This window comes from Nilaparvata lugens, chromosome 1 (assembly GCF_014356525.2).
Source record: "Nilaparvata lugens isolate BPH chromosome 1, ASM1435652v1, whole genome shotgun sequence".
Taxonomy (NCBI): Eukaryota; Metazoa; Arthropoda; class Insecta; order Hemiptera; family Delphacidae; genus Nilaparvata; species Nilaparvata lugens.
Window position 1 is genome coordinate 4,211,752 of NC_052504.1, and position 22,685 is coordinate 4,234,436.

The following is a 22,685-nucleotide window of genomic DNA, read 5'->3' on the forward strand; positions in this document are numbered from 1 at the left end:
TTGAATTGTAAGAAAATGATTGGTTATGTATATGACTGCCTATCTTTTTTGTTTGAAAACATGAGAATACTGTTAAATAAATAGGAAGTTTCACATGTGTTTTGACACAAACTGTAAGAAATGTGCATCAAAACTAAAACTATAAACTGACATGGAATTGTCAGCTCTAGTTTGATGAGTGGGGTACCCACTATTCATTGACTACTCAGAAGAGCACCATGACTACAATTGGCAAACACAGCACATTATTGCATACCAGTTTTGCTGGAAATAGGATGATAATCTGTAGTGAACACAAGTAATCAAGTGAAGGGCAATTTATTGAAAGGATGAAAGAATAAGACGTTGATTTTGTCAATACCACTATGTATATATAATATACCACAATATTCCCTCCATACAATCAAATTATTGAAGGAATGTGTATAAATGCAACTTATACCTATAACTTTTTCTATGGCAACCACATCTGATAGCCATTACCCTATATAATATTATTTCTTCATTTCCTATTTTCTTCCATTTACAATCAAGTGTTATGTGTTATTATCATTGATGAATTAAAATAAATGAAATAATAACTTGAATCTCACCATATTCTTCCTCTTTGATGAATATTAGATTATAGCCAGGGATTAGATAATGTTGTTGGCTGAAATCACCATCAGTTGGAGAGCATGCAGTGCTGCACTCTGGCGCTGGTTCTTGGCTGCTATCATTCTCCTGCTTAACTCTCGCCATCTGCAATATTGATATCACAAACAATGAGAAGATGATCGATTATTGTTGCAGTGCTGCACTCTGGCGCTGGTTCTTGGCTGCTATCATTCTCCTGCTTAACTCTCGCCATCTGCAATATTAACATTACAAACAATGAGAAGATGATCGATTATTGTTGCACCTCATGTGAAAGACACAAATATTGGTACTGTAAGGCTCAAATCACACTTACGCGACTTAGGTCGAGAAGAGACTCAACTCTAGTCAATAGCATGTGTTTTCGAATGATGGCGTCGCGGAGACTAGAATCGACTAGTCTGAGTGTCACCATTTGGAAACACATGCTATCAACTAGAGTCGAGTCTCTTCTCGACCTGAGTCGCGTAAGTGTGAGTTGAGCCTTAGTCGTGAAGGAATAGCAACTACTGAATTTGACTGCTGTATTGAGTTATATCACGATAATATTACAGTTTAATGATAGAAATTGTAATGTTTTTCAATGATTATGGAATTGCAAGTTAAGGCCAGCCATTCACGTTAAGGTTTGCCAAAGAGCTATAACTGTACAGATATTCGTCTGCACTCTGCAGTACACCTGGACAGGCAAGGGGTACTACTGTGCACTGGGTGAGTGAGGGGTAGTTGAAGTTGGAATAGCAGCCATCAAGTTCTGCTCTCTAGATTAAGATAAACTGATTGCTAGTTTGGTGGGTGTCAACAGAATATAGACAAGAACGCTAGTCAAAATACTTACAACTTATTGTATAACAATGAAGAATGGATTTTCCTCTGACATACACTTGTAACGTTATTGTGTGTTTAAAGCACTTGACAAACTTAAAACTTCACGTTTTGGAATCTTGAAGAACTGAACATGAGCCTATAACCATTCTAAGTAAATTAGGAATCTATATGCAAAATTTCAAGTTAATCAGATCAGTAGTTGAGACGTGATGATGCATCATTCATGCTTTTCCTATCTCTACTTGTATGAGCCGATTCTTTCTTTTATTATAGACCTACTGAAGATTACTCTGGTTAATTGATAGAAATTTCAACAATTTTGAATATTCATACTGTTCTTCTGCCGATTCTGGAAGAAAAGTTTTCATTCAGCAATAAGTTTTATTTATGTGATGAAGAAACAAAAACTTAACTGCATTACTTATTTATTCTAGTCAAGATAGAATACATGCCTGATTGGAAGTTGAACCATTGTGTGAGGATGACTCATCTTTGACGTTGCTAGTTGCAAATTCACATTCTCCAAATTCATCCTCCTGCTTCTCGATCTTGATCTGTGAACATAAGAGAAGACTTGTGTCACTTGAAAACTAGACGAATATCAAACTCAGCAAGTAATAGTGCTCAGTATTAAAATATGGGTTTTAGTAGTTGATGTTTGTTTATTTACGTATGTTTGTTATAATAGCAACAAATATATTATTCAAGATACATCCCTTAGAGAATGGACCATTTTCTATAGATCCCATTGATGTCTTACTCTACAGTTTTATAAGATCCATGAAAGGCGATCAATGAAAATATTGCATAATTCTAAAAAATATTGAGACTGAAATAATATTTACATAAAGGAGCTCTCAAGCAACAGACCCCCATTTTACACATTGCATGAGAGAGTACAGAGTACTGGACTGTAGATGAGTGGACAGGACGTAGGTTGCCTTTGCCTATACCAGACAGGCAGCACTGTAAATTTGCAGATATTCAACCAATCAATCTTTATTGTTGTCATCAAACATTACAAATGTAATTCTCCTGGTATACTATCAGGACATCTATAAAATTCAACCGCTATCAAGTGATGTCATCTGACAAAGTCTCCCCACATCAACCAATAAGCAAATGGACTGCAATGCAATGACATCACATCAATAATCGATGTTCAATTGTGTTTAATTCAATATAGATGTACTTACAACCATTTCAAGGATTTTAAAAATCTCACAATTTACCCCACTTTGGAAATATTTACATGCATTAGTTTCTCTAAAAAATATCATTATTTTCGACATCAATGAAAATAATTGTACAAAACAATTTTAGTTTCCTTGACTAGGAAGTCAAATGTTTCACAACATACAACACCAACACATGCTAGGTTTGAGAATATATCTAATGCCTTTTACTTAAAACAATGAATATTCAAATTGAATGTATTTTTGAAAATATTTTTTACCTGAACTTTTATTTGTGGTCTCGATGTTGATATATCCTCCAGTCTGTTAACAATTTCTTTTGCAATTTTCCCACCTGAAAAAATTATGAAGTGAAGGAAAATTATGAGACATAAAATAAAACATTTTTATTGAATTTTCCATGATAAGTGTTTGATATTATAATGATTATTTTCAAGAAAAATCTCTTAGAGAATGGACCATTTTCTATAGATCCCATTGATGTCTTACTCTACAGTTTTATAAGATCCATGAAAGGCGATCAATGAAAATATTGCATAATTCTAAAAAATATTGAGACTGAAATAATATTTACATAAAGGAGCTCTCAAGCAACAGACCCCCATTTTACACATTGCATGAGAGAGTACAGAGTACTGGACTGTAGATGAGTGGACAGGACGTAGGTTGCCTTTGCCTATACCAGACAGGCAGCACTGTAAATTTGCAGATATTCAACCAATCAATCTTTATTGTTGTCATCAAACATTACAAATGTAATTCTCCTGGTATACTATCAGGACATCTATAAAATTCAACCGCTATCAAGTGATGTCATCTGACAAAGTCTCCCCACATCAACCAATAAGCAAATGGACTGCAATGCAATGACATCACATCAATAATCGATGTTCAATTGTGTTTAATTCAATATAGATGTACTTACAACCATTTCAAGGATTTTAAAAATCTCACAATTTACCCCACTTTGGAAATATTTACATGCATTAGTTTCTCTAAAAAATATCATTATTTTCGACATCAATGAAAATAATTGTACAAAACAATTTTAGTTTCCTTGACTAGGAAGTCAAATGTTTCACAACATACAACACCAACACATGCTAGGTTTGAGAATATATCTAATGCCTTTTACTTAAAACAATGAATATTCAAATTGAATGTATTTTTGAAAATATTTTTTACCTGAACTTTTATTTGTGGTCTCGATGTTGATATATCCTCCAGTCTGTTAACAATTTCTTTTGCAATTTTCCCACCTGAAAAAATTATGAAGTGAAGGAAAATTATGAGACATAAAATAAAACATTTTTATTGAATTTTCCATGATAAGTGTTTGATATTATAATGATTATTTTCAAGAAAAATCTCATTTCGAGAACCAATTATGAGTTTTAGAACATCACTGTCATATTACCAAAAATAGAATCAAATGTAAATGTTCTCAATCAAAAACAGTTTAAAAAAGGAATTGCTGAAATATTGGTTTTGGATATAGATATCATTTTTTATACAAAGCAATCAGTAAGTGAATTCATTCAAGGTACTAACGTGCTTTTAACTTGATTACACAGCTTTTCAACATAAGAAATTACCTTCTTGTGTTCACAAAAACCTTTGATGGAGACATTCCATTCAAAAACAGTCTGATCCCAAACACTGCTTTGCTTTGATCAGAACCACCTTATTCAGAACTCTATCTAGCAATCAACTTCAACCAGTAATGTAATGGAGACAACACTTTATTCAATCAAAAACTGAATGTTGTTTCATTAAACATAATTCAATGAATCAAGATAATTTTTCGATAACTTTGATGTAAAGTCTGCACATACATTTTCATAGGTTCAGTGTATAGTTCATGGGTTTACAGTGTCAGTTATTGGTTTAGCACAAGTTTTTTCATGTAAAATAATTGGGATTTCATAACAAAGTTTAGACTCGAATCAGCAATTGAGATTCTAGGAAACTAAAAGAAGAAATAATGTATATACTGTATAGAATGGTGGAAACAGTACAGTGCATGTCTTATTGCATTTAGTTCCCCCCCTCTCTATCCACCCAGCTCTATCTATCTCCAAGGAGGAGGAGGAGAAGAGTGCTATCTTCCGGCAGAGCTGACTGAGTTCCTGTCGTCCTTGCAAAACGGCACCAAGTTAGACATCCACATTTTTATGTATTTTCCTCGGAACTCCATATTATGTGAACCCTCAAAGTTACCCCGCGTTGTTCATATACAGATGGAAATAGATGAGAAATTGTATTTATTCAAATGTACATCAATAAATAATAATTATTAAACAAAATCCCAAGTTAAATGCTGTTAACCCTGTTGTCAATATTTGCAGTAGCAGAAGTCTTCCGGGTGGTTCACAGCATTTAACTTTGGATTTTCGTTTAATAATAATTAATGTGTATACTTACAAACATGGTACTCCATACTCTGGAAAGCAGTTTGACTCTGAAAACAATACAGAGAGTACATTTTTCAATTGTCTATCTATAGTACAGTGTACAGCTTTATTAATTGAATTTTTCTAGATCTATCAATATATAACAATGAACATTTTCAGCTGCTTAGAAGCACTCAAATAGGCAGAATCAACTCTATGGAGCTTCATTAGTTTTAAACAACATAACAGTATTAGTTGAATACTCAAACTATTGATCAGTTTAATTGTAAGTAGCGCACTTTTAACATTTTCCAATAGCAGTTGGTCAGAAATATATGATGGCGAAATTGATAAAAAATCAGTAACAATAACAAGAAAATTCTGAATGCATCAAGATTGTTGTTTCCTTTCTCTCTGTAAAACTTTTAATATGCAACTCTGGTTTGCGCACAGGCATTTTTTGCCCATGCAGACCATTTTCTAAAGATTTATTTGGCTTAGTGTATTCATGAGGTTGTTTTATTCTTTGTTGTTGTTTTATATTGGAAATGAGTACAAAATATTCTTGCTTTGTAAATTGCATTTTTTTGAAATAAATATATTTTGTCTGTCTGTCTGACTAACATTCCATTCATCACCTGGTTGCAATCCAGTGTGATATGCTTGGCAGTCTCTTCAGACTGATTAGTCCTCGTGACCTACGTGAGTTCCACTCTTGGCCTTCTTTGTAGGTCCTTCCGCTGAGAGAGGGGACGCCAAACTGCCTCTAGGGCGCCCGGCCACCCTCGACTCAGCCTTTTGACCCACATTTGTGCCTGGAGTTTCACCCATCTCTGGTCACTTGGGTTTTCCTTTTAGCCCCTCCGAAACTCTGCAGGGTCAAAAGCCTCACCTCTCCCAAGAAGTTTTGCCTGAATGGCCGCCCTCCTTTGAGCAGTGGTGAGTTTTGGCCGCTCCACCCACAAACTCGTGACCTACATGAGTACCACTCCTGGCCTTTTTGTAGGTCCTTCCGCTGAGAGAGGGGACGCCAAACTGCCTCTAGGGCGCCCGGCCACCCTGGACTCAGCCTTTTGACCCACATTTGTGCCTGGAGTTTCACCCATCTCTGGTCACTTGGGTTTTCCTTTTAGCCCCTCCGAAACTCTTCAGGGTCAAAAGCCTCACCTCTCCCGAGAAGTTTTGCCTGAATGGCCGCCCTTCTTTGAGCAGTGGTGAGTTTTGGCCGCTCCACCCACAAACTCGTGACCTACGTGATTTCCACTCCTGGCCTTTTTGTAGGCCCTTCTGCTAAGAGAGGTGACGCCAAACTGCCTCTAGGGTGCCCGGCCACCCTCGACTCAGCCTCTTGACCCACATTTGTGCCTGGAGTTTCACCCATCTCTGGTCACTTGGGTTTTCCTTTTAGCCCCTCCGAAACTCTGCAGGGTAAAAGCCTCACCTCTCCCAAGAAGTTTTGCCTGAATGGCCGCCCTCCTTTGAGCAGTGGTGAGTTTTGGCCGCTCCACCCACAAACTCGTGACCTACATGAGTACCACTCCTGGCCTTTTTGTAGGTCCTTCTGCTGAGAGAGGGGACGCCAAACTGCCTCTAGGGCGCCCGGCACCTTGTCTCAGCCTCTTGACCCATGTCCAAAGCACACTGCACACAGAGACATTAGTAGCAGCTGGAAACTACTAGCAGAAATATGGAATCAGAAATTTCATGAGCTCAAATGTTCATTACATTTCCAATCCCACTTTTACATAGTAGGTAGCTAGTGGATGCCACTAATGTATCTATCTGCAGAATGCTTACTGAACATGGAATTGGAAATGCCATCTACATATTCGAGTTCCGGACATATTAATTCCACATTCCCACAACAACTATTGTCCCTTTGTGCAGGCTGCTAATAGGTGAACCTAAAATGGAGCTTTTCCAATGGAGTCTTTCCGTTTTCCTATAGTATTGACAAGTAAAGAGATGATCGGATTCAAGGAATAGAAACAATTATTTGATTGAATCTTTATACATAGCTCTCACCTGTCAGATGACTGAAGTTAGCTCCAATGTTGGTCTACCCATCTACTGTATAAACAATGCGCATGAATGCAAATGCAAGCTTGGTTATGCATGACCACCAAGCGTGCAGATACTTACTTTCCATGTCCAAGATCATCATTATGCTATTATTTTATATATTTCCCTCCCAATATTTAGCCACCTGAAGGGCTTTGTCATTGCATTTGAGGAGGTTGTAATAAGAGCAGTAAGTTAAGTGTGCAGATGAAAATTGGAATGAGCAATAGCAACACTCACACTTTCTAGTTGTGTTTAGTGTGAGCAACAACATGCAAGTCACAAAGTGTCTGTTTTAATGAAATTTTTCAAATTTTGCTTTTTGGCTCATGCATGATCTAACGCACACTTACGAATTCAATATGATTACAACCTCAAATAGACATGTCAAGAATAATCTGAATTATAATAATACTCAATTCCAAATATTTTTGTAAAATCAGAAACAGTAAAAATAATGTATAAATATTACAAATTGATAAACGACACTGTGTTTCAAGGTTATGTTTAAGTAAAAATATTTCAATAACTCACCTTATCCATTATTTTTTTAATAGGACAAAAACATATAGACCAACAATGAATATTGTAAAGTAAATATTTATCTTCTGCATTTGATTATTAAAGATTTCGAGTAAATTTTCATAATAATAAGTTACATTAGTAAAATCCAAAGCTTACCTTCCACTTTCAGAGCTTTATCACAGAATACATACAGAGTACAGAGTGGTAACTCGGCTAGTATTCAGTCTCAAAAATCCGCCATCTTGTAAGAAAGCGAGAAAAACAACTATAATAGTGCGGTTCACGTTATAATGTCAGTATTTGATCAACATTGGATTTGCTATCCTCGTCTATCATTCGAAAAAGAAGATAGTGCTATACTTTTCTAGCTCACACCTTAAATAAAAGTGAACACCGACACCCCCACGATGGGGTGAAAAAGACGATTCCCCAGTCAAGCAGACTGCGGAGAAGACATAAGAAGTAAAGTAAAGTAAGTAAGTAAAAGTAAAGCTCCACAACGCTACCAGATCGTTATTTAACAATGTAGAAATATAATCTGGCAAGGCAGAGAATCAGCAACGCTGTTCTCCTATAGTGAGGTCCACGTTATAATGACAGTATTCGATGTTGCTTTCCTTGTCTATCATTTGACAAAGCAGGTAGTACTATCATTTTCTGTCTCCGCAACGATGCCATCTCTGTTTTTGAACATTTAGAAATATAATTAATTAAGGCAGAGCATAGGCAACGCTGTTCTTCTGTCTTTATCCACTGCCATTATAACGTGGACCTCACTATTGCCTATTTTCAATGTAACAAATCATCTTCAGCTTTTCAAAATAAATTTTAAATAAACATTCAACTAAAAGTTTTTAAAAATAAATTTCAAATAAGCATGATAGTCTAATTCTAAACTAGTTATTTAAATTTGTGATTTAACTTGTTATCTTATATTAAAAGTTTTCGAAAAAAGGGTACTATGATGTTATTTAAAAAAAGTAGCCATGAATACAAGTTATATAGCTAATTACTTATATAGTCAGCACTCCTCATTCCATTATTGTTGATGTAGCATAGTTGTAGTGGAAGGTAACATTGTATTTAGTAGTCAGTTCCAAGCTAGCGGACATAGCGAACGGAGCTCTATCGCGAGATATAAAATTATTGTAATATGTGGTTAACAAATAAATTCATTTTTTAAAAAGACTATTTGATTAATCGCAATCTTAACTGGCGCAGTCGGTAGGACACTTCAAAAACGAGAATTTGGTTTTTCGGTTTTAACCGTTAATGAAGTGTTCATGAACTTACGAAAAAGTTGTATCAGTCACCTAACATCGGGACTTAAATAAGTGAACAATCATCAAAATAACTTCGTAACAAATTGAATAAGTTGGTGAACTATTATATTATTAAAATTCGTGAGTGTTAATTGCAAAATTATATTCTTACTCAGTCACCTAATATCGGGACAAGTGTGAAAAATTATAAAATAAGTGAACAGTATAGTAAAGTGTTAACAATACCGTATTTCATCTACAAATTGAATCAAGAAAAAGCAACAGACTTTCAATATCAGGACAACCAAGGACCTTCATCATCTAAGGACTATTACAGACTTCAACTTCTAAGGACTACAACGGACTTCAACTTCTAAGGACTACCACGGACTTCAACTTCTAAAGACTACTACGGACTTCAACTTCTAAGGACTTCCACCTTTGAAGACTTTCAACCCGGGACTGTGACAAGATGAACTTGATTTTAGTATTGTGAGTAACAAACTTTTGTGATTTACAAACTTGGATAATATTAATTTTACTTACTATTTTCGTATTTCTTTTTCTTGTAATTTTATCTATAACTAAGAGCCATGAATTCCAACAATGATAAAGCAACCAATCCCCAAACTGTACCTACCCTTAAGAAAGAATTCTTGGACATGATCCCTGATTATTCAGGAGAGCCTACTATGCTAAATCGTTTTATTTCAATTTGTGACAAACTTGTAGCGAAATTTTACGTAACTGCCAATCCAGATGATTTCCAAAATGAATACTTGTATTCTACTATTCTTGCCCGTATTAAAAGCCCTGCTCTTGACATTGTTACTAGTTCTAACACTTATGCATGGCCTGACGTAAGAAAAGTTTTGATCAATAGTTACATGGACAAGAGAGATTGCTTTACTCTCAATCTTGAAATGGCTGAACTAAAACAAGAATCAGGTGAATCACCCTTTTCATTCTATGAACGAATCCAAAAACTTCTGAATTTACAGATCTCGTATTTCCGAAACAAACAACCTACAATATCAGAAGTCATGTGTCAGTATGTAAATGGATTAGCACTAAGAGTATTGCTAAGAGGATTAAGAGAGCCTCTCGGGTCTCTCATGAGAACCAAAAATCCCAGTTCGTTGGACAGTGCTCTAAACATGCTATCCAACGACTTCCAGTTCAAATTTGGTTTCTTTCAAGACCACTCTAATTTGAAAAAGCCTAACACTCAAATCCAACACAAAAGTAATCCCAGCTATCAAATGCAAAACTATCCTCAGAGACAACAGTTCTATCACATTCAAAATCAGAAAGGTCAATTCTTTCAAAACAAAAATCAACACTTCCAAAATCAACACATGAACAGACCTCAACAACATTTTCAAAACAATCAACCCAAACCGCAGTATTTCAACACAAATCAGCCAAGAGCTCAAAATCCAAACTACAACCAACCAAGACCCCAAAATTCGTATCAACCAACGCCAATGAGCATTTCCTCAATCAACAATCGTCCCCAAAAAAGACCAAGACTGTTTCAAATGACAGGTCGACCAATTGACGAAATGCAAAATGATGAGTTTGATAATAATTTCGGAGAAAACGCTCAGAAAGAATTATCAGACGAATTCAAACAGCTCTCCGTTGAAAACGAAAATGAAACGTATTTCCAGCCAGCCGAACAAACCGAATCAGAGTGTTTTTTAGAGGATACGAGCCTCGAAAGAAATTTTCAATTATGAACTTACAAGATGACAAAAATGAACTTCCCTTCTTCATTGATCCTAAAACAAGATTTAGAGTTCTAATCGACACAGGAAGCACTAGGTCATTCGTTAAGAGCTTCATAGGTATGGAATGTTACAAAGAAAACTTGATAGAAGACCCTTTTGAAGTAGCAACAGCGCATGGTATTTCACAAGAGAAATACAGTACAAAGATTTCTTTATTAGGAAAATCGAAACACACGTTCTATCTTTTTGATTTTCATAAAAACTTTGACCTTCTTCTCGGACAATATGAAAAAACTTAAAATGAATTTGGATTTCATTAATGACAGTATTGATTTCAATGGAATGAAACTACCTATTTATTATTTTAACGCTGAAGAAAATGATTCAAAAGTGAAGTCAACGAACCCTACCAAAAATCAAATGACACAAATAAAATCATTTCTGATACAAGCTAGAACTCAATCCATCATAGAAATTCCAATTGAAAATATGAATGAAGGTGAAGCTATAGTATCATACAAAAACATTTCTGATTCTGAATGCATACAATAAGATTCTGAATGCATCAAGATTGTTGTTTCCTTTCTCTCTGTAAAACTTTTAATATGCAACTCTGGTTTGCGCACAGGCATTTTTTGCCCATGCAGACCATTTTCTAAAGATTTATTTGGCTTAGTGTATTCATGAGGTTGTTTTATTCTTTGTTGTTGTTTTATATTGGAAATGAGTACAAAATATTCTTGCTTTGTAAATTGCATTTTTTTTGAAATAAATATATTTTGTCTGTCTGTCTGACTAACATTCCATTCATCACCTGGTTGCAATCCAGTGTGATATGCTTGGCAGTCTCTTCAGACTGATTAGTCCTCGTGACCTACGTGAGTTCCACTCTTGGCCTTCTTTGTAGGTCCTTCCGCTGAGAGAGGGGTCGCCAAACTGCCTCTAGGGCGCCCGGCCACCCTCGACTCAGCCTTTTGACCCACATTTGTGCCTGGAGTTTCACCCATCTCTGGTCACTTGGGTTTTCCTTTTAGACCCTCCGAAACTCTGCAGGGTAAAAGCCTCACCTCTCCCAAGAAGTTTTGCCTGAATGGCCGCCCTCCTTTGAGCAGTGGTGAGTTTTGGCCGCTCCACCCACAAACTCGTGACCTACATGAGTACCACTCCTGGCCTTTTTGTAGGTCCTTCTGCTGAGAGAGGGGACGCCAAACTGCCTCTAGGGCGCCTGGCACCTTGTCTCAGCCTCTTGACCCATGTCCAAAGCACACTGCACACAGAGACATTAGTAGCAGCTGGAAACTACTAGCAGAAATATGGAATCAGAAATTTCATGAGCTCAAATGTTCATTACATTTCCAATCCCACTTTTACATAGTAGGTAGCTAGTGGATGCCACTAATGTATCTATCTGCAGAATGCTTACTGAACATGGAATTGGAAATGCCATCTACATATTCGAGTTCCGGACATATTAATTCCACATTCCCACAACAACTATTGTCCCTTTGTGCAGGCTGCTAATAGGTGAACCTAAAATGGAGCTTTTCCAATGGAGTCTTTCCGTTTTCCTATAGTATTGACAAGTAAAGAGATGATCGGATTCAAGGAATAGAAACAATTATTTGATTGAATCTTTATACATAGCTCTCACCTGTCAGATGACTGAAGTAAGCTCCAATGTTGATCTACCCATCTACTGTATAAACAATGCGCATGAATGCAAATGCAAGCTTGGTTATGCATGACCACCAAGCGTGCAGATACTTACTTTCCATGTCCAAGATCATCATTATGCTATTATTTTATATATTTCCCTCCCAATATTTAGCCACCTGAAGGGCTTTGTCATTGCATTTGAGGTTGTCATAAGAGCAGTAAGTTAAGTGTGCAGATGAAAATTGGAATGAGCAATAGCAACACTCACACTTTCTAGTTGCCTATAGTGTGAGCAACAATATGCAAGTCACAAAGTGTCTGTTTTAATGAAATTTTTCAAATTTTGCTTTTTGGCTCATGCATGATCTAACGCACACTTACGAATTCAATATGATTACAACCTCAAATAGACATGTCAAGAATAATCTGAATTATAATAATACTCAATTCCAAATATTTTTGTAAAATCAGAAACAGTAAAAATAATGTATAAATATTACAAATTGATAAACGACACTGTGTTTCAAGGTTATGTTTAAGTAAAAATATTTCAATAACTCACCTTATCCATTATTTTTTTAATAGGACAAAAACATATAGACCAACAATGAATATTGTAAAGTAAATATTTATCTTCTGCATTTGATTATTAAAGATTTCGAGTAAATTTTCATAATAATAAGTTACATTAGTAAAATCCAAAGCTTACCTTCCACTTTCAGAGCTTTATCACAGAATACATACAGAGTACAGAGTGGTAACTCGGCTAGTATTCAGTCTCAAAAATCCGCCATCTTGTAAGAAAGCGAGAAAAACAACTATAATAGTGCGGTTCACGTTATAATGTCAGTATTTGATCAACATTGGATCTGCTATCCTCGTCTATCATTCGAAAAAGAAGATAGCGCTATACTTTTCTAGCTCCACAACGCTACAAGATCGTTATTCAACAATGTAGAAATATAATCTGGCAAGGCAGAGAATCAGCAACGCTGTTCTCCTATAGTGAGGTCCACGTTATAATGACAGTATTTGATGTTGCTATCCTTGTCTATCATTTGACAAAGCAGGTAGTACTATCATTTTCTGTCTCCGCAACGATGCCATCTCTGTTTTTGAACATTTAGAAATATAATAAATTAAGGCAGAGCATAGGCAACGCTGTTCTTCTGTCTTTATCCACTGCCATTATAACGTGGACCTCACTATAGCCTATTTTCAATGTATCAAATCATCTTCAGCTTTTCAAAATAAATTTAAAATGAGCGTTCAACTAAAAGTTTTTAAAATTATATTTCAAATAAGCATGATATTCTAATTCTAAACTAGTTATTTAAATTTGTGTTTTAACTTGTTATCTATTATTATTATTATTATTATTATTAGCCGTCAAGCTCCCAGATGGAAGACGCTGAGCAAAATTTGGTTCATTTTTTGTTTTTCTTGTTCTTTTTATCAATCCACCAGTTTTTCATTTTCAGTGAGAACTCCGCTTTCCTTGCTTCACTCCATTTTGTTCCCACTCTTGGCACAGTCATCTCTGGTTTAACTTCCCATTTTTCAACCTTTTCTCTGAAACTGTTCCTGTTGTATATTTCATCATTGTTAATGTTAGCAAGTATTAAGTCCTTGATAACTTGTTATCTTATATTAAAAGTTTTCGAAAAAAGGGTACTATAATGTTATTTTAAAAAAGTAGCCATGAATACATGCATTACATACATACAATTTACCAATTTCACTCAGAGATGGTGCCACCATTTTAATAATACATGAGACATTTCATGTTTATGTACTGTAATGTTTTTGAACAAACAGCACTCTCATATTATATAATACAGCAAATATCATTTATGAATGAGAATTTACGAACTATATACCATATGGAATATACCACTATTTACCATATAGTTCGTTAATTCTTATTCATAAATAATATTTGCTGTATTATTTATATGAGAGTGCTGTATGTTCAAAAACATTATACCTATAATCATGTAATGTGATTATGGTACATTATTGTAAAGAGAATAAATTTCTTCAATGAATAAACTTGCTACATTTTTAAATAAACTACTTTTATTAATATAAATAAAACAATATCATTAAAGTTAATAAATTTTTCCAGTTTTTTTTTGGAAGGAATAATTCGAATTAGAAAATGCTAATGACTTATTGCTAAATTATATAAAAGGTAGGTACGGTTGTTTATTCTTTAAGATTTTTTTCAAAAAGATCTGATGGAACAGTGGATGTAATATATGTTCCAAAAGGAATGCCTGATTTGACTGTTTTTACATTGGGCTAGTAAAAAATTATTAAAAAAGTCTAATTGCATTACAATCTGTACACCTAAACTAACCCCAACCATATCTATGAATTCTCATCTTAGCTAATAATATTATAGGCAGTGTGATGTCACATCTTTTCTCAGCTTACACAAATTGAACAGTTGCCATTCAAAACCTATCCTAAAACAAACAATTGACCTTGGAACGAGGCTCAGTATTTTTAGTAATATCAAATCCCTGTTTGTACTACATGATGTATAAATCAAATATCGCAACCACCCAGGCATATGGACAAGATTATAAGTTGAAGAAAAAACCATAAAACACATTCAATTAATGAGTTGGAGATCACTGTTAAGCCCTGCACACACACATCGATTTTTGTTTGTTCCATATTTTGCCGCCCTTATCAATTCTATTGGATCAATTTCCATTTAGATTAAACAAATAATATTTTTCAAGTTCCATTTAATCTTATATAATTCATAAGGACAGCAAAATATCATACAAACAAAAATCGATATGGCTTTTCATTGAATTCTCAATTCATCGATTGCCAGGTAATCCATTGGAATGTGAAGTTCAAATCAATGAGCTGCTATCATCTGGTGCTACCAATCTGTAGGGGGTTGCTCTGGATCAGGGACTGACTTGATCATCTCATGTTGAATCTTTTCAAAGGAATTGAATTGAAAGCAATGTTGAGGCTCAGCAGAGTGCTAGATAGAGAAGAGGTGATTCTGGTTTACCATTGCTGCTGAGTCACTGCTGTACCCTATAGGGGAGCATGTCACGCATCACAAAAGAGAATTATATGTTGGAGTGAGTCCACCTAAAAATAGATACTCATTTTAGTATACCTTTTAGATACTCATGTAGGTCTTTGTTTGAAGAAAAATGATTTTTGAAAGTCCCCGGTTTCTGAAACCTGAATCACCTGACAATCTTTACTTTTAGGTTGTGATAAGTTAATGATAGAATTAATAAAATATTCGAATGATTGAAAAATGGAAGTTGCTCCTTTTTAACAAGTATACAATATATTTTGAATGTTATTTTTCATGTTGCAATCATAGATAATATGATATTATAAAAAAATGATCTGGCAATGCTGCAGAGCTAGAAAATAATAGCGCTTTCTGCTTTGATGAATGATACACAGGGGAAGCAAAACCAATGTTAATCAAATACTCCCATTATAACGTGGACCTCACTATAGGAGAGCTATTGAGGGGGAAGCAGACGATCAAGCTGCATGACATTGAGTTGATGGTGGGGCAAAATATCAACATGATACTATTTATTGAATGACTTGATTATTTTATTGTGGATGATGACCATGTGAGCAGGTAATGCTTGTGAGTAGGTAATGGAAAGTGCAAGGTTGATTTCATGAGGCTGGCCACTAACGGTAAGACATGCATGATACACATATTGTCAGAGATTGTTGTGTCATCAAAGCGAAAGGCTTCCAGCAAAATTTGTTTAGGTTAGGTTTTTGTATCTCCAAATTTATTTTTTCTTTGCTGCACTATTCGAGTTTGTATTATAAATTTATTAGAAAAAACAGGTTAGGTGACCTTTTGCCACCCGTAGGGGTCCCTAAGAGGACGAACCGAACACCAATTGATCTGGAGGCAAACCGGAATCAGCCACAGAGGCTCATTTGAGGTCCGGAAAACACCTGGACCATTTCTGATAAGTTTTGAACTGTTGCCATGCACTACAAGGACAGTGATGACTGCCACTACTCTTCCACCACTCCTAGCGACTCCCCTCCTTCCAGGTAGTGCGAAAGCATGGCCTACCACCTCTCAGAAAGGAGAGAATTTGAGTCTTGTCAGATGACAACCGTGGTGTATCTGGAGGACACCGAACACCGCGGGGAGCCCAGCCGTCCCCAAAAGGCCGCTCCAACCACCGCCCGGCACACACCACACTGTGAGCAGCATCCCCAACTCCGCCCCTCCACAGACACCAGCCCAGGGTGACCCTGGAAATTTGAATAGAGTCAAGGTGTGGGCCAATACACAGAACCTCAAAAAACGTTGTTTGAAGCCTTTAGCTGTGATGACACTACAATGAATGGCGACATGAGTATACACTCATGTTCAACACACTTGTCCAGTTATTAGTGACCACCCTAAGAAACACAGTAAAATTAATTTAAATGAGTACACATGAAGTCACAAATTTTCAGCTAGTAGTTGTTTCTCCTCTATGTGTTCTTATATGTCTCTTCAAATTAGTTGATCGAGCACATTTATAGTCACAAAACTTGCAGCTGAAAGGTGTTTCTCCTGTATGTGTTCTGATATGATTCTTCAAAGAAGCAGATTGAGCACATTTATAATCACAATACTCGCAGCTGAAAGGCGTTTCTCCTGTATGTGTTCTGATATGATTCTTCAAAGTAGCAGATTGAGCACATTTATAATCACAATACTCGCAGCTGAAAGGTGTTTCTCCTGTATGTTTTCTGACATGTTTTATCAAATCACTTGATTGAGCACAATTATAGCCACAATACTCGCAGATGAAAGGTGTTTCTCCTGTATGTGTTTTGATATGTGATTTCAAATTCCCTGCAGTAGCACATTTATAGTCACAATACTCGCAGCTAAAAGGTGTTTCTCCTGTATGTGTTCTGATATGTATCTTCAAATGAGTTGATTGAGCACATTTATAGTCACAATACTTACAGCAGAAAGGTGTTTCTCCTGTATGTCTTCTGATATGTAATTTCAAAGCATTTGACCAAGCACTTTTATAGTCACATAACTCACAACTGAAAGGCTTTTCCCCTGTGTGTTTTCTCATGTGTCTCTTCAAATGACTGAACTGTGTAGTTTCAAAGCTGCAGTCAGCACAGCTGTAAAGCTTGATCTTTTTGCCAGCCAAAGATGGCTCAGTGCACTCTTCCATGGGAGAGATTGAATGTGCATTCAGTTCACCCACTTCTGTTGCATTGGCAGTTTCAGATGTGCTGCAGTTTGAAGGCCACATCTCCGGTTCACTCTCCACTGAACATCCTTCTGCCTCTTGCTCAACTGCAAACACCAATAATGCAACTTGTAAATGATTAAAGCAGAATAAAGACAATGTAGCAATGATAAAATTTATAGTGCAAATACTGGATTTGACCTTGAGAGGTTGTGAATGAAAGTACTACATAATTTCGCTCCTGGGTTTTGGAAGATTTTGTGTTATAAATAGTCACGGATAAGTACAAATTTTGTGTTTATTTCATTATTAATTGTTTCTTGATCACATTTTATCATTTTGTTTCAGATTTTAATTCTCAATTCTATTTTAATAAGCCAAACACCGTTTAGAGGTTAGTTTGAGGTTAGGTTTTCGAGATTTAAAAATAAACATAGATAGTTTACTTGACTAAAATTATAAACAAATTAAAATCCTATCATTTATAAATCAATTATTATTATTGCAAGTAATATAATTTCTTAGATAGGAAGATGAGCTTAAGTAGAACACCGAAGGTTAATAATAGAAATGTAAACATAGCGGGAGTACTTATGCGTTCCCAAAACCAAAATTCAAAAATGCCAAAACCAAAAACCCCAGTTCTTCAAACTACTTTAGCCGAAAAAGTTGCTCAACTACAAAGTAGCCACACTAATTTAAAAAACCAATTAGAAGTAACTCTAAAAACGTCTGAGGAAGGAAGGTTAGGGATGGTAGAAGAAATTAAATCTTTGGAACTGATTATAAAATTACAAGATGAAGACCATAAAAAAGAAATACTAAATCTAAAAAATCAATGTAGTCTAATGTCAGAGGAAATAAAGAAACTAAAATCTAAATTTGATAATACTAAATGTATGATAGAACCTCCATCCAAATGCAAAAAAATAGAATCTAACCTAAATGATGGGAAATGCTCTGAAAATGGTCAAAATAAAACGTACAGTGAGGTTTTGAAGACAGCAACCAAAAATATAGCTGAGGGAAATAAAGATAGGAGAGGGAGAGTTCTGCTACTGACATCCAGTCATGGACGTGATTGCAGTGATCTCCTTGATAAAAGATTAAAAAACAAATTTGATGTCCAATGTTTTTTCAAGCCAAGTGCATCAATTAATGCAGTTGTAGAGTCAGCTAGGGAACAAACTAAAGACTTTGATGAAAATGACTATCTAATTGTACTGGGTGGCTCAAATAATATAAATGAACCTAACTTGAATCATCTTCCTCAAGTAACAGAAAAAATCAAGGAAATTGTGCCACTCAGCAAAAAAACAAACTTAATAATAAGTACTATTCCTAATAGGTTTGATAGGCCAGAATTAAATGAAGCAATCAATTCGACAAACAAATCAATCCATAATACAATCAACAGCCTAAAAAATAAGAATTCTAAAGAACTGGGGATTTGTTTTCTAAATGAAAGGCTGAAAAGACATAACTTCACTAATCATGGGTTGCATCTAAATCGATCTGGCAAAATAATCTTCTGTAATAGATTGGCAGAGCTGATTGAAAGCCGTTTGCAATCCTCTGGTTTAAAAACAGTCAAAAAAACAAATAACGATTTTTTAGTAAATTGGCTCAAAACAGGGAAAGGGAAATAGCTACAAATGCTAGAGATAGAGTAGCACAAGATGGTAAGGTTTTTAGTATTTATCATCAAAATATTCAGTATCTTCGCAACAAAATTGACAGATTAGAAGTATTTCTTAAACAGCAGGATCCTGACATTGTTATTTTCACAGAGCATGGCTTAAAAATAAAGGAAATAAATCAGGTTAGGATTCCAGGCTATTCACTGAGATCAGAATTTTGTAGAGTAGCTCATAGAAGTGGTGGTGTATGTATATTCACTAGCAATGCTAAACATACCCAAACTTATGAACTGGATTTTGTTAAGAGATTTTCTGTTGAGATGGATTTAGAGGTGACGGGACTAAGGTTAAAAATTGATGATCGATTTGAGGTAGCAGTGTTAGGTATCTATAGGTCACCAAATGGAGACTGGCAAAAATTTTGTGAGCTGCTCCATACACTTTTGGAAATTACAACCGCTCGTTTCACAAATGTTATAGTGGTAGGAGATTTCAATACCGATTTTGCCAGGCAGGATAAAATGACAGAGAATATTAGAGATATTATTAATATGAATAATTTAGAAATTAAGGTCCAAGAATATACAAGAGTAACTCGAACTTCACAGACAATTATTGATAATATCCTCACAAATATAGAGGGTTGTAATGTCAGGTTAGGTAGCTCAGATCTATCAGATCATAACTATCAAATTTTAGATGTTAAGTTGCAGGGCCAGAATCCAAGCAGAAAAAAAACTTTTGTGAAAGAAATTCAGCAATATGAGCTAGGAAATATGAATTGTTTGAAGCAGGAACTGCTTCAAGAAAATTGGAGTAGTGTTTATAACAGTTGTAACCTAAATTACAAATATAAGCAATTCATTGATACTCTAAGATTTCACATTAGTGTATGCTGTCCGATAAAAAAAGTCAAAGTAAAAAGTAAATTAAACAAAGTAGATGAATGGATAACTAAAGATATCCTTACTCAAAGAAATATTGTTAGGGAAGCTTATGAGGAATTTAAATTAGTGAGGGATGTTCCGAGTGAGGTCAAATACAAATGTCTAAAGAAAAACTATGCAAAAGAAGTGAGGAAAGCTAAGTGTAAGAAAACAGCTGAAATATTAACAACTAGTACCAATTTTAACTCTGCTGTTTGGGAGGTAATTAATAGAAATAGGAGAGCAGCTCAAAAGGATACTGTTACTAATGTCCCTAGGATAATCGATGAACATGGAAATTATATGGATGATAGTATAGACATTTGTAACTTTTTCAATAAATATTATCAACAGGTTGCATATAATCTCCAAAAGTCACTGAACACTAATACTTATAATACAACTACATTAAATGCTGAGCCAATTGAAAAGGTATTTAAATTTCATCCATTATCAAGAGATGAGTTGTCAAGAATAATAAAAAATTTGAATAACAAAAAAACAGTAGGATTGGATGGGGTCTAAAGCAAAATTTTAAAAGAATGTGAAAATGAATTACTGGACCCTTTATTGCATCTCCTTAATACTTCACTAGAGCAGGGTATTTTCCCTGATGATCTGAAACAAGGAAAAATTTTGCCAATTTTCAAGAGCGGTGATTCTGAAAGAGTTGAAAATTATAGACCCATTAGTATTCTAAATGTAATAAGTAAAATTTTTGAAAGAGTAGTTTTAAATAGGCTATTGATGCACCTGGAAGAAATTAATTTCATATGTGATGAACAGCATGGGTTCCAGAAAGGGAAATCTACTAAGACTGCAATAGTATCCCTTGTTGAAAGACTAATAGATATAATAGATTCAGGTGAGAAGGCAGCCGCAATATTTCTTGATTTATCCAAAGCTTTTGATTGTGTGAACCATAGAATATTATTGGAAATACTAAAAACTGTAGGTGTGAATGGTATAGAACTAAAATGGTTTGAATCATATCTCATAGGTAGAAACCAGTGTGTTGAGCTTACCAAGGTGGATGGGAATGAAATAGTAAAAAATAAATCTCAAAAACTGGAGGTCCAGGCTGGAGTACCTCAAGGCTCAATTCTGGGTCCCTTACTGTTTCTGTTGTATGTGAACCAATTACCAAAAGAGTTAAAAGATCACAGAGCTCTGTTGTTTGCTGATGACACATCGCTTATCTTTAACAATTATTTATTAGATAGTCTAGAAATAAATGCTTTTACTGGAGTACAGTCAATTGTCCAATTCTTGAAGCAAAGGCAATTAACAATAAATAGTAAGAAATGTCAATTCCTACAATTCAAAAGTAAATATAATTCAGTAGAGGATAGAGAAGTAAATGTGTTTGTAGAGGAAAATGAATTAGACCAAGAAGAGAAAGTAGCATTCTTGGGAATTTTATTGGACAGGAAATTAACATGGCATCCTTACATTGAGAGGATATGTAATAAGATATCATCTGGGGTATTTGTCCTGCGGCAGCTTGCTAGGCTGAATGATAAAAAACTATTGTTAACTGCTTATCATGGACTTATACTATCTCATATTAGGTATGCTATTTTAGTATGGGGTAATTCATCTCAACAAAATATGGACAGAGTGTTTAAGATTCAAAAGAAGGCACTCAGATGTATAGAGAAAGTGAATAGGTTAGACTCTTGTAGGCCTTTATTTAAAAAGCTTGGTCTATTAACTGTGCCATCTTTGTATGTATATGAAGTTGTAATGCATGTGAAAACGAGTGGTGTGATCCAGAATTCAGATGTTCATGAGTATAATACGTGAAACAGAGCAGATTATCATATAATGGGTCACAATAGTAGGTTATTTGAACAAAAACCAGATTATATGGTAGGAAATTTTATAACAAGCTACCACAAATCTTGAAAAGTAATGATAATTTGAAGATTTTCAAAAAACAAATGAAAAAATATTTAGTTGATAAAGCTTTTTATAGTGTACAAGAATTCCTTTCAAACCTAAACTAGGTTGAACTACTTAGTGTTAGAATTATTATGTAATAACATGACTTGTCTTATACTCCATGACTGGAGTCTTTAGGACGTAATCTAAAAAGAAAAAAAAACATATAGATTGAATTATCAGAAAATGATTGGTTATGTATATGACTGCCTATCTTTTTTGTTTCAAAACATGAAAATACTGTTAAATGAATAGGAAGTTTTACCTGTGTTTTGACACAAACTGTAAGAAATGTGCATTAAAACTAAAACTATAAACTGACATGGAATTGTCAGCTCTAGTTTGATGAGTGGGGTACCCACTATTCATCGACTACTCAGAAGAGCAACATGACTACAATTGGCAAACACAGCACATTATTGCATACCAGTTTTGCTGGAAATAGGATGATAATCTGTAGTGAACACAAGTAATCAAGTGAAGGGCAATTTATTGAAAGAATAAAAGAATAAGACGTTGATGTTGTCAACACCACTATGTATATAGTGATATATAATATACCACAATATTCCCTCCATACAATCAAATTATTGAAGAAATGTGTATAAATGCAACTTATACCTATAACTGTTGCTATGGCAGCCACATCTG

General features: G+C 35.0%; 1 protein-coding gene across 5 annotated transcripts in view; it reads right to left on the reverse strand.

Annotated features, from left to right (window-relative positions):
- Window positions 1–22,685, reverse strand: part of LOC111050254 (oocyte zinc finger protein XlCOF6.1-like) — a 153,281-nt gene that overhangs the window by 102,485 nt on the left and 28,111 nt on the right. For 2 of the 5 annotated variants that reach the window (XM_039428196.1, XM_039428202.1), the window contains exon 6: window positions 15,878–17,631. In XM_039428196.1, coding sequence (XP_039284130.1) covers window positions 16,778–17,631 — 854 coding nt within the window. In that variant the 3' untranslated portion in view covers window positions 15,878–16,777. Of the gene's footprint in view, window positions 1–593; window positions 742–1,916; window positions 2,019–3,845; window positions 3,920–5,084; window positions 5,122–7,648; window positions 7,968–15,877; window positions 17,632–22,685 lie in introns of those variants that run through there. The other 3 variants (XM_039428210.1, XM_039428189.1, XM_039428228.1) reach the window with 3 other exon arrangements.